This window comes from Centrocercus urophasianus, unplaced genomic scaffold, assembly GCF_019232065.1.
Source record: "Centrocercus urophasianus isolate 14NV4802_14NV808 unplaced genomic scaffold, USGS_Curo_1.0 seq_16, whole genome shotgun sequence".
In the NCBI taxonomy this organism is placed as follows: Eukaryota; Metazoa; Chordata; class Aves; order Galliformes; family Phasianidae; genus Centrocercus; species Centrocercus urophasianus.
This window is the reverse complement of record NW_024884711.1, coordinates 11,456,439-11,469,849: the sequence shown is the minus strand read 5'-3', so window position 1 is coordinate 11,469,849 and position 13,411 is coordinate 11,456,439. Positions and strand designations below refer to the sequence as shown.

General features: G+C 41.1%; 1 protein-coding gene across 1 annotated transcript in view; it reads right to left on the bottom strand.

Annotated features, from left to right (window-relative positions):
* THRB (thyroid hormone receptor beta) overlaps positions 1–13,411 on the bottom strand; it is a 167,970-nt gene that overhangs the window by 43,514 nt on the left and 111,045 nt on the right. The window contains exon 3 of the mRNA XM_042816584.1: positions 7,501–7,562. Within this exon, the coding sequence (XP_042672518.1) occupies positions 7,501–7,507 (7 nt within the window). The 5' untranslated portion in view covers positions 7,508–7,562. The remainder of the gene's footprint in view (positions 1–7,500; positions 7,563–13,411) is intronic.

Sequence of the window (13,411 nt, the reverse complement as noted above, 5' to 3'; positions counted from 1 at the left end):
CATTCTTACTCTGTACAAGCATTTTAAAGCACACAGAGTAACAAAACCTAAAAACATACAAACTTGCCATACGTTTGTGCTGGGAATGATGAAACTGTCTGTGCCAGACAGGGCGAAGGTTCCACTTCCTCACGTTACTGTTGCATCAGTTTAGAGTTTCTTCCCTGTGTTCCCACTCATTCCCTTTCCTTCTCTTTTCTCCTAAATTACACCATAACATCTTATTTGCCCTTACAAACACCTGAACAATTCACAATGGAGTTTCCCAACTTTCAAACCAGGTCCATTGCAACTCCTGAGTAAGAGGAAGGATGGGGCCAGATTTTTATTCATAAATCGCAATCCATGCTACCATACAATATGCTCAATAACTACGTGAGAACAAGATATTTTATATTTATTTTAACATGTAAGAATAAAACCATAAGAGAAAAGTGTACCATGAGCGACAAAGGGCTCTAAGCAGAAGGTGGAATTAGTGATGCCCACTGAAACCAGCAGGTGGTTTCACTATTTCAGGTATGTTTGCATGTCTACTTGACCAGGGAAACAACGCAAGGATGATTTAATCCCAGACTGTTACGCTGTCACTCCCTTTAGCAGTGACATTATAAAGTGCTTAAATGCTACAAGATAATATGAAGTATTGATACTACATAGTAAATACTAAAACATTTTGGAATGCGGTTTTGATTATGAAGTGCATTTCAAATATTTTCCAACAACCTTTTGGACAAATATTAAATCATTGTGCAAGAACAATGTAGAGATACTAACAGAACTGCTGCAATGTGCTCTTAGTGTGTAAGGACAGATAGTATTGAGGAACTTGCTCTGTGAAGTGTAATAGCTTTATCCTGGCTCTTGCTGCCAGCTGTCACAATGAGCTCTGCAGTGTGAACCACATTTTAAATAAGAACTGAACTTCTATTAACTATCAAAGTAAAACTAGGCTTATACTTGTCTCATCAAGAACCTGGGCTTGAAGTTACACTTGGATACACAATGGAACTGGAAAACTGGCATCAAGCAACACAGTCATGCAGATGTTAAATGCATGTGGCCCTCTCCTAGCTCTGTAGAACACAGGGAAGGTAGTCTTTCAGGGAACGGGGCGTATCAGAACATGCCAACAAGTGCCTGAACCACAGGGCTTGTGGTGGTACTACTCTCCAACAGCAGCCACAGGCAGATGGGTACCTGAGGCAGAACCATCCCTCTGTTTGTTTTGAACCAGGATTAATTTGTTATCAGAACAATGATCCAACTCTCCAGAACTCACCACTGATTGTGTGAATATGGGAATGTTGATGATTATTACCTTCTCCATACTATGCTGGGTAATTCTTTTTGGTAATTCTCATAATTGCCTGGAAATCTACTAATTCTCTTACTGCCCGAGAAAGGAAAATACCATTTACAGATTAGGGATAAAATAGCATAAAATATTTCTTTTTAAATGTACAATCGCAAAGGAACCACGTGGGAAACCAAGTTGCCCTATAACTCACCCCCACACTTTTGGAAAATCTTGATATACTCAGTACTGCTTTGGCCACAAACCCTCAAATCCATTCACATGGTCTTTCCTCAGTCCCATGCTGAACCTTCCATCCCCGCCCACTGATGAATGGACACTGTTCACTAACAGTAAGTCCTGGGGATACGTGCACATGACTGAAGCTCTTTGGTGTTTTTTTTTTCACTATGAAGAAATAGTTGAAGTTATTTTACTTCTAGAATATTTAAAGAACTTTGTATCCTCAAATAGGACTTCCTGTTTAAGGACCATCATATGAGAAATGTTCAGTTAAAAAGAAGGGTACTAAAACTAGCAGTCTTGACAAACATATGTTTTAGAAAGACAAAACTAACAATCATAAAAACAAACTAATAAAAAAACTAATAAACAAACTAGTAAAAGTTTGCCCAAATAATGCAAAGAAAGAAAGACAAACAGGAATGTGAGGAGAGAATTCTTTAAAACCTAAAACAAACTCAAGTTTTGTAGAAGCCTAAAATAAATGATTTTCAAACAAGTGATCACATACACAATAAAACAGATCTGAAAGTTTGGCCTTCCTGTTTTGAAACCTGAACTCTTTAAACATTAATCTTAAATTATGTAGAATGCTGTAGTAAATCTATTTTACATCAGAAATGCATTTAGGGAAAGTAAAAGGTTGCTGGTTTTTTGTTTGTTTGTTTGTTTTTAACGTGGAAATAATTGGTAAATACCTGACAGGACAGGAGCTCCCCCATAGCTCACAAACAGCTTTAGACTTGGCATAACAAGACATATGCTCCTCTCTACATATCAGACTACGCATGGAGGGCAAGGAGCGTGAGCTCCCTGTTCTGACACAGCCAGAAGAAGTGAACAGCAGTCTGTGGTCAGGCTTATGAAGAACATAAAATGGCAGGCCAGTACAGCAAACAAGTATTTACTTTATAAGTTAGAGAAGAGTCAGGAAGAAAAAGACTTTTTTTTTAATAACTACTTTAGTAGGGCTCTTTTCTGCAAAATTAACAAGTGTGTTATACACTGACAACATTATTCACCCCCTCTAACTGATGGCAGCAACACACAGTGATACACAGTCTAAGAATGATATTCAAAATTTTTAACAGTCTGCTGCCATCAGAAATACATTCAGAGAGATGAGTTAACAAAAAGAACCATCTCTGGTTAAAACGCAATTACTATAGAAATGGGCTAAGCATACTTGTGGATTATTTAAAAAATAGAAAAGGGAAAACCAGGGCTAACACAATGAAACATACTTAAGAAAATGGCTAGCAGATGTTGCAAAGCTAAAATAAATGCACGCTTGCTTTCTCTGTTTATTGTGAAATTTAACCAGACCTGAATGCTTTGAAAAATACATGGATCATTTCCAGAAAATATAGCAGGTATCCATGAGTTGTAAGTAGCAAACTTAAATACCTTTAGAAACACAGAAGTAAGACTTTCACATTTGCGTGAAGAAAAAACACTCCTTAAGAGAGCCATCTTTATGAAAACATGAACACGTTATCAGGGATGAACATTCCTAATAACAATGTTTGAATGAACATCCAAACACTACAAAAGGTCACACAGACTACTTGCCTTTTGAAACTTTTTAAAGCATACGAAACATTGAAGTTTAAAATGTAAAAGTTAAAATTAAGCCAGAATGTCTGCAACCCAGAACTTTCTAAGTGTGATATTTTTAACTGCATATTCAAAAATACGTTTCTAAGTAATAAGAGCCATCATGGAATGACTCATAACTTCATGCAAAAACATCCCACAATATAAATCTTGTTAACCTTTTGCAAATCCCCAAATGCTCATTACAAAGCTGCTGAATCCCAGTTTAACAAAACCTTATATTAAAGTATTTACTGTCCTTCTAAAAAGTCCACTGCTTAAAAGAAGCAGTACACTTGAGTTAGCAGGATTTTATTGTGGCCTGGTGGAAAAGAAGTGTCAGAGTCTTTTATCTTAAATTAAATTATTCTAGGAAAATCATTACGGAAGTTCAGAAGAAATCATTTCACAGCCGAGGTTACCCAATAAACTGCTGTCCTTCCAAATTAACAGCAAGTTTAAAGGATAATTAGCATTGCTGTGAAAAGATTCATGAAGAAAACATGCTGTATTTCCTACTCCATTATTTTTCCCAGTTCTTGGAAACTACGTACAACACCCTCGGAGGTACTGCTTTTCAAATAGATTTGTTTGCATAAGGGCTGGCTAATTTTCCTCTTTAAATGAGCAACCTGTTAGAAGAAATGTTGCATATTACATTCTGCTTATTGAAAACATTAATTTTTGACATTTAAATTATATTCCCTAATGTAAGCACTTAATTTTATCACAACTCCTATCTTGATCTAACTTTACAGCCATTACCAAATAGAACACCGTGCATATTTGAGAGTACAAGCACAATGTTTGGGTCTATTAAAGAAAACAAATCTCACTCCAAGTAAAATCAGGGGAAAATCCTGGCCTTGGTGAAGCTGGTACTACAGGCTTCATGAAGACCACAACCCTGTTCATTATAATTTTTATCTACAACGAAGGGGAAATGAAAAAGATTTACAGTATTCAACAAATACTGCTTTCTGAATTTTAGACCCTGTTCTTGAACTCCTTCTTCAGTTGTCACTCTAATAAGAGGCAGATCTGACTCAGGGCCCGTCCTGAATCCTGAGAGAAAATGGACAGAAAGCTGCCTTCAGGGACAGACTGTGAGTAAATAATAATACTACAGGCAAAAGCTTCACTGGAGTGTTTGGATAGCAACAACTTCGTTATGAATCATGCTGCATATTTATTTCAAACTCATCATACCAAGGGGAAAATATTATTTTCCAGCTTTAAAAATTTATTATTCTATTGTGCAAACAAATGGAAGAAAGAACGGTAGTTATTGCTGAATTAAGACTGGTATTTAAAAACTTATAGCTTTTTTTTTTTTCGGATGTCACTCCATGAACAGTAATTGCTCGTGTCATCTGTAAAGCTGCTGCTGAACTCTGGGAGAGCTTCACGCAGGCATTTCCCTGTTACTTCCATTTTTTAAAAAACACTTCAGTCTTTTAATTCTCAACATACATTACTCGTGGTCTTTAAAAGCATCTCCTTCGCTACTGCATTCATCAGAAAGACCAGGAATGTTAAAAAAATAATTGTTTCAAAATAGGGAAACTAAACTTGCAGAATTTGCTTTGTTACATTCATGTATGTGACCACTTGTCGGAAAACTGCTTATTTTAGGGATTACCAAGCTCCAGTTTATGAGAACAGAATGTCTCTGTGTCTCATTTAGTGCTCAACTGCAAGATGTACATTATGTCCAGCTCTTCCCCCTCTCCAGAATAATCGTTTTATGTCAGTGTTTGGCCATCAGCAGAGATACGTGTACATAAAACTGCTTAGGCAACTTCTGGCCCTCAGAACTGGCATAGCTGCAGAAATACACTGAGAAGCAGCGTTTACAAAACCTGCAGGTCCTGCTTGTCACTTCTGATGTCATCAAGTACACAACATTAAGTGCTCATTAACTCCAATTGAGTTTGTGTGAGCTCTAATTTGACTGCATTCTAAGAAAAAGCAAATGTAGTTCAGACTTCATTAACTATTTATTTTTCAGTTTATTTTTGCATGAAAAAAGGCACCTGCTACATTTTTTTTCCACTTTTTTCTATTTCATTCATTTTTAAGCAACTGCTCCTCTCTTCTGTAATCCTTCCACATTATCTGTATCTTAAGTTCCCAAAATGAATTTGGAAAACTTGATCTGTCTCTTAACTTAACACCTTTAACACCCTCAGCACATACAAATACAGACGTGTGCCAGAAAATAATCAGACCAATAAATACTTCTAAAGTTGAGAAGTCAAAAATGCAAAATATTTTTCCTGTGGCAACTGGAAAAAGGAATAAAGCTCAGCTTTATTACCGAGGGCCAAATTACACAATCTTCTATCAGAAAAAGTTCAGTATATTGCACAAGAAACTGGAGGCTTTGGGGCAGTGCCTACAAGAGAAAAATCCTTCCTGTAATAAAAAATATTACATGGGCAGAGCAATTGTCTGTCAAAAAATCAGAATAATACAGCCCATTATTTTATGCAACTAGTTTCACTACGGATGTGATTTCTCTCATATTGCAGTAACAAAATCTAAGCTTTCCTTTTCATCCATTAGGGAAGGAGTCCCATGTGGCTTTGGAGGGTGGTATTTACGCAGTTTTTATAGTTTGAAAGCTTTTTTATTTCAACTATGCTTCTTTTCACATTCACTCTCATGTAGAAAATTTCATTTCTATAATGAAAAACAGGGAATATAAACTGCTCATAATGAAAAGTGCCAGGTATCAACAGCCACCTTCTACAATTAATCTTTTTTTTTTTTTTTCCCCACACCATTATTATTTTCCTTGCACATATTGATTCTGCTCACTTCCTTTCAATGAAATGAAGGCCCTTCCAATTACTGTCTGAGTTTCTTCCATGATCATAACAGACCTTCAATGGTGATGTCCAGAGGACAGAATTTGCTGCAAAGTCCCACCCAAAAAGAAGACACATCCCAAACTGCTAAGGTGAAGATAAAGAAGGTACACTGCATTTCCACCCGTGTCTTTTGCCATCACAAAGCATTAGATGCTAATCGCTCCCTCTAAAGCCACAGCAAAATTAAACCTTGTAGCAAAAGGTCAAAAAAACATAACATGGGACACAAGAGAGTACGTGACAGAACTGATGAGACTGAGTTACGTGTCAGTGCTGCACACTGTTCCTGAAATAGGTATTTGCTAAATGAAATTGCTCTGACAGTAAGGATACCAATTCCCTCCAACCCTCCCGTGGTGCGATGCTAACCCAGAGCCTGACACACTACCACAGCTCAGGTAACTTTACTCCACCAAAAGCCTCAGCACCATCTGCTTCCAACTTACATTCATCCATGCCTTAATTCTGGTTCAGACAACAGCAAAGAAGTCATAAAAACAGAATTCAAATATCATCTTTGCATGTTTTCAAATAATTCATTTTACTACGAAAACATCCATTTAAATAATACTTTGTTTTTGCCATAGACTTTACTCTCCTTCTCATACCTACGACCCAAAACCCAAAAGACCAACTCAGCTGATGAATAAAAGCTGTTACCATTTTATGGTCAGTACAAAAGGATGGGAATGGAAAGGATATTCCATCTGCTCAGCCAGTAAAAATAAGCTATTCCTTGAATAGGAATTCAGCCTTGTTTGTGATGAGTTTCTCTATGTAGCACGTACTGCATTTCACAAAGAGGCTTTAGAGGTCCCAGTTATACATATTTCAAAAGATGAATACCATTGGCAAACAGTAGCAGCAGAACATTTTCTTTTCTTATGCAAATAATAAAACATAGCCTGGAAGTTTTAACTTCTCTGTGTGACCTCCATGTAATAACTGCATCTTTGCAGACACACTGCTCCTGAATTAGAATACAGCATTTTTTTTTTAAACATGATTCATGCATAGCCTTCAAATGCTTTACAACTGACAGGGGTAAGAAGGTGAAGAGGACTTAAAATGGTTAATGGTCATCTCACTTCGGATCTTCTGCCCACCTGCACCCCTGATCAATCATTACCTAAAGAGTACTTGGCAATCTGTGTAAAAGGAATTGGATCGTCTCACTTCCAACGTCAGAAGATACATTCCTGTTACAAAATAACTTAAGCCAATACACTCAGCAGACACGGCCATTGTACTAGCGGTGGCGGGTGAACAAAAACAGAGGAGGATAAGAGTTGTGGGGCAAAGACGTTGGGGATGATCACTGTATGTCCCACAACTCTGTGCTCTGAATGGAGGATAAACCTTACATTCTCAGCATTCCCAGCACTGCATTCAGAACTCGTGACGCACTATTTTGCAGTAAATACTGAATAATAACAACTCCAACACAGAGGGAAATACTGTATATATGCTCTTACGGAATATAGTTACCTGACATACTGCTGAGAGTTACAGATGTGTAGTCATTCTTGTTCTTCTGTCACCAATGCCACCTGACAAGAAAAAGAAAAAAAATCCCACATGTAATACATCCATAAACACGAATCTGCAGAACACAGTCAGTATTTAAACAGAATGGAATATTTTGGATCTTGAATACCATGCCAAAGCCCAGCAGACTGGAGGAGCTGTGGGCAACTGCGCTTCAGAAGCAAGGTCAGAATGCTGACAGCAGCAGAAAAAAATGCTTCTGCTCCTTTGTGGAACACTTCCCCCTGATTTTTTGTAGAAGTTATTCAGGATTAATATGTAACTTTAGAAACTGTAAGAGAAAATATTGTGTTCCTGATGATACATGCAGATTATTTTCATGTTTAGTAACAATGGAGGAGTCAAAGGAATTACAAATTCTCTGCCGACAGTTATACTGATTCTTCCTCAAGGCACTTGAAACACAGAAACCATTAACTTTTACAAAGTCTTGAGATACACACCAGTCATTTTACTCATTCGGTAGAATGGTAGCTTACTTGTACTCCTGATGTTCTAACAACAGTTTTCGAATGATTTTTAACTATGTCAGCTCTGCAGAGAAACAGTGTTTCTGAATGAAACATGCCGATGAGACAATGCTTAAGCACTGCCCTCATAGCTGCTCTTTGGCGACAATGTATAGATCCAGGTTATCCTCAGAGGTATTTACTGACGACCAGAGATGAGAAATGTCTCCTTGGCAGGAATAAACACTGCTCTGTTTTTCCCTATCGATACATAAACCATCATCATTCAATACAGTGCTGCTGTTCTGAGAACCCTCTTAAGGTTTTATGTAGGTCAATCTGAAAGTAATGCTTCCTATCTATTTCCATGGAAACTACAACAAAGAGCACAATAACACTATTTGAAGGAACAGATTCTCAGCTACAAACCACTGTTTTTCAACACAGTCGCCACCATCAGCCAACTCACAGAGATGAGCTGATTGAAACGCTCTTCATCTCTTTGTGTGTCAGCTGTGCAAACAACACGTGTAAGGTGGCTTGTATATAGCAGCTGAAACACACCGCCCACCATCTCATTGTGTTCACATCCCTCCTTTGGTCTGAGCAAGTGTCGATGAACACCAATTAGTACCATTTTCTTTCTCATGGAGGAATTCAGTTCCACATCTCTGCTTCATCTGCACTCCCATGTCAGACACCGTTGTGTCAGACTGCCCCTCTGCTGCCATCTGTCACACAGCAACAACATGTCACAGAATTCTGGTGGGAGGATTAAGCCACTACTGCCATACCACCACCATACGACCATTGACAGCATGGGCCAACATGACACAATGGCATTACTTTTGGAGCAGCCCTCAGAGGACTGAAGCAGCAAGGAACCGGATTTGCTCCTGAAAGTAATGGTTTTAATATTTAGAACTGTAAAATTGTTTGAATTGGAAGGGATCTTTAAATGTCATCTAGCACATCTCCCCTGCAGTGAACAGGGACACCTACAGCTATATAAGGTTGCTCAGAGCCCTGTCCATCCTGACCTTGAATGTCTCCAGGGACGGGGCATCCACCACCTCTCTGGGCAATCTGTTCCAGTACTTCACTACCCTTAGCACAAAAAACTTCTTCCTTATGTCCAATCTAAATCTCCCCTATTCTAGTTTAAAACCATTTCCCTTTGTCCTACCACAACAGACCCTGAAAAAGAGTCCGTTTCCTTCTTTCTTACAGCCCCCCTTTAGATATGGATGTCACTCTCAGGTCTCCCCAGAGCCTTCTCTTCTCCAGGCTGAACAGCCCCAGCTCTCTCAGCCTGTCCTCCTCGTGGAGGATCATTTCTGTGGCCCACCTCTGGACACACTCCAACAGGTCCACATCTCTCCTGTACTGAGGACTCCACATCTGGATGCAGTACTCTAGGTGAGGCCTCACCAGAGCAGAGTAGAAGGGCTGGATCACCTCCCTCGACCTACTGATCACACTTCTTTTGATACAGCCCAGGATACAGCTGGCTTTATGTGCCGCAAGGATGCATTGCAGGCTCATGTCCAGCTTACCATCCATCAGTATATCAAAGTCTTTTCAGTAGGGCTGTTCTCTAGCCTTTCATCCCTCAGCTTGTATTTACAATGGGGAGTTGCTGTGACCCATCTGCAAGACCTGCACTTCAATCTGCTGAATCTCATTATGTTCTCCTGCGCCCACTTCTCAAGCCTATCTACGTTCCTCTGAATTGCATGCTGTCTCTTGGGCATGTAGACCACACCACAGAGCTTGGTGTCATTCACAAACTTCGGAAGGGTGCATTCGATCCCACTGTTGATGTAACTGAGGAAGATACTAAATAGCATCAGCCCCAATACTGAATCCTCATGGATACCACTCATCACTGATATCCATCTGAGATCTCCAATTTAGATTGTCTTTTCCTTTCCTATGTGCATATGAACATACCAAGAGTAATATTAACTATGCTCCCTTTCTGCTCGCTATCAAAGACCAAAAGCCCATGAGCTGATTTTCTAACAGGAGAGAAAATCAGACAGCAGCCACAGCACCTTTATTTGCAGCACCTACGTTTACACCATCCACACCACTTTTCACAAGTTTCTCAGGCAGCACGTCCTCACTCAGACATCTCAGCCCCAAACAAACAGCCTCATTTGACTGTTCAAGAGAGGTACAGATGTGACATTGAGAGACATGGTTCAGTGGGCATGGCAGGAATGGGTCAATGGTTGAATTACACGATCTTAGCGATCATTTCCAACCTTAACTATTCTATGATTCTATAATTCCTGCTAGCTTTGTAGCTTTAGGATGATCCAGCCCCCACAGAGACAATACTCCAGGCATTACTCCAGAACAAAGGCAAGATCTCCTTAGATTTTTTTTAGTATGAAATCGTGGGCCCCAGCATGCAAAACTGACCCCACTAAAACCAATTTAAAACTAGCAAGGTACGGCAGCCAGCTTCTTCTATCAGCAGAGAATGCATATCATGTTGGCATAGACATGACATTTCATACAGGAATTAGAATCCTTCTTTGCTTGTCCTGATCAGTACTTCAACGATCTGCTCTTTGGGCTTCATTTCTCTCTTCTCATTCAGCACCACCGTATTTCCTCTCGGCCACTGGCCCTTCACACCAGGAGTTTCCCTTCCTTGTCCCTGAAATAGTGTTCCACCAACAGCTGGCTGAAAGGACATCGAGTGCATCTGCTCTGCTTAGGCACGGACTAAGAAACCAGAATTAGAAAGCAGGTGAACGACGGCGATCGCATGTACCACATAATTAATGTATCTGGGACGCTGCCTACCGGTTTCACCTCAGCACATCAGCCCTCCTGCGCAGCCCGAGAACCCTCCGACCAGCTCCGCCGCGCCCCGGACACCTGCGGCATTACAGCCTCTCGTACACGCCCCGAGAAACGGCAGAAGGCTGCCGTCGCACACCGCGCTACTTCCCGACCCGCTCCTCGACGCGGGGGAAGGCCGCGTTCCGGAGGGGCCGGGGACCAAGCGCCGAGCCTCCCGGCGGCGGGCTTCCTCACGCACCCTCTGCCGCCCCGGAGCGGGCCCGGCCCCGCGGCGCAGTACTGTGGTGCCCCCAGGCGGCCGCACGGGAGCGGCCCGCAACCATTCCGTGCCGGCGGGCTCAGACGTCGGCCGGCGGGCTCAGCCATCGACCCGCGCCCCGCAGCCCCACCCTGCACAACCTCGCCAGCTTTTCTTTATTATTATCATTTTTGTTTTTATTCCCTCTCCCCCACACCGTCCCATTCAACCCAGCCCTTTAAATTAACAGTTGTCTTCTCTGTAACGTTTTCCCTATCGCTTCATGTCTCACTACATTAACTGGGCAGATCCGCTAAATCTTTAAGTTAAATTAATTGCTACTCCAAGATTCAACGTTGCTCCATGATTGGAAAAACAGAACAAAGCAAAAACAAAAAAATCCAACCCAAGCAACAACAACAAACAAACAAACAAAAAATCCACAAGCCTTGAAGTTCGCTGTGTTTGCAAAGCAAGTGCAAAGTGAAACCTATGGAAAGTTTTACAGCAGAAAATGCTAAAATGTCCTCCAGCATACATGCTGTAATGTGTTTTTATCTCCTTGTCTTTTCTTCCACAGAAACTACTCAAGACTCCATCAGAGCTCTTCTCAGAAAGACAGCATCTCTCTCAGCTCCTAGGGGAAAAGCAAATATTCTACTTGGTATTTGCTGTGTACAAACAGCACCACCAGAGGCAATAAAACAAGTTTTCTTTGCTGCTGACACCTCGCGGAACTTCACAATCCTTGATTGTCAATCAAAAGAGTAAGGGGATACAAATTTAGCTCAGCCCTCCAATTCTAATCAGCCTTTTCCCCATCCCATGTCATGGGACCCCAGGAACCTCAACAATAAACCAGTTCCCAGAATTTAACTGTGGTTTGGTGACTCACTGACACATAAGCACTCTTGAAGTAAACAATTCAGTGTTTTATTCTGCCCCTCCTGTAAATAATTAGCTACTAATCCTAAAATTATTAGTTTCGCACCAATCTATTAAAAAAAAAAAAAAAAAGAGAAAGAAATATAAAATTCCTCAGTGAATTCTGTACAAAGAGAAGAATTTGAGCCCTGCTGGGAGCTCTGCCATTTCCCTCACGGGACCAGGATTTGGCACGGAGGCAGCTGCCACTTGTGTAAAAAGTCTAATTAAGAAACTACTGTAGGAAAAGACAGCCCTTTGTTTAAAGCACTATACCAACACATCTGGTTTTGGCACAGTCTTCCCAAATCCACAGCTCGAAATGGAGAGCGCAGATCTTTTTTTTTTTTTTTTTAATCTACTGTTTATGATTAAAATAATCCTCCATTCCGGTACCCAAAACCTGGGCTACCCTCTGAGGGCTCTATGTCAGCAGGAGGAGTAGGTCGCATCTCCGTTATAATTACAGCACTCACCCCTTACAGGCATCAGTGTGGAAGGCAGTGTTGGAAATCATATTCTTTTTCAGTCTGCATGCGACTCAGGTGTCTGTGATGGGACACGAGTGGGAAGGAGGCAAATGAGTCACCACATCAGGCCAATAATATCTGGGAGTCTTTGCAAACTCTGGAGATCAAGTTTTTCTCTTGCCAGAAGTGACACAACTTTTATGTGGGAGCTTTGCTACCATCTGAGCAGCATTCATTACATTATCCTTTATGTGTAGAGCACTTGCCTGCTCACAGGGAGCCAGCCAAGGTCTCATGGCTCTGAGTCATGGGCCCCAAGCAAGCAGGAGGAGCTCCAGAGGCTGCCTCATCACCCCACGAGCCCCAGAGGCCAAACAGCAGGGCCATAGGCCAGGCAGTGTGCTCCTGCTCAAACCCCAAATCAAAGAATGCCCATCTTTGGGATCTTCTCCTCTGGCCTGAAAAGGTCATACTTAGAATTAATTCTCAGGCTTTGGTCTCCAAGCCAGCAACAGTGTCAAGCCACATTGCAAATTACTGCGCTTACTCTCTTCTCCTATAATGAAAGGTGATTAACCAATTAACACTAATCACTGTGGTTAAGCATTCTCCCACTCTCTCCAAGCACTACCTCCTCCATACAAACATTGCATTAACCAGTGAGCGCATAAAAGGACCGCATCCTTACTCCATCACTTCAGATGCAGATTGTGGCTGCCTCTGTTAGGCCATAGGCACAGTAACACTGTGGTTTGAACCTTGGTCTCTGTGCACATCGCAAACCATGTGCTGCTTGGCAGGCCTCAGACTTCCTTTCCATGTGGTCCTTTCTATTTGGCCAAGGCTATAAAGGGAGACCAGCACTGTTTCTGCTCATCTCTTTTCAAGAGAGATAAGAGCAAAAGGTAGTTTTGCACCTCTCAGACGCACTGACAAGCCACCCAACTCCT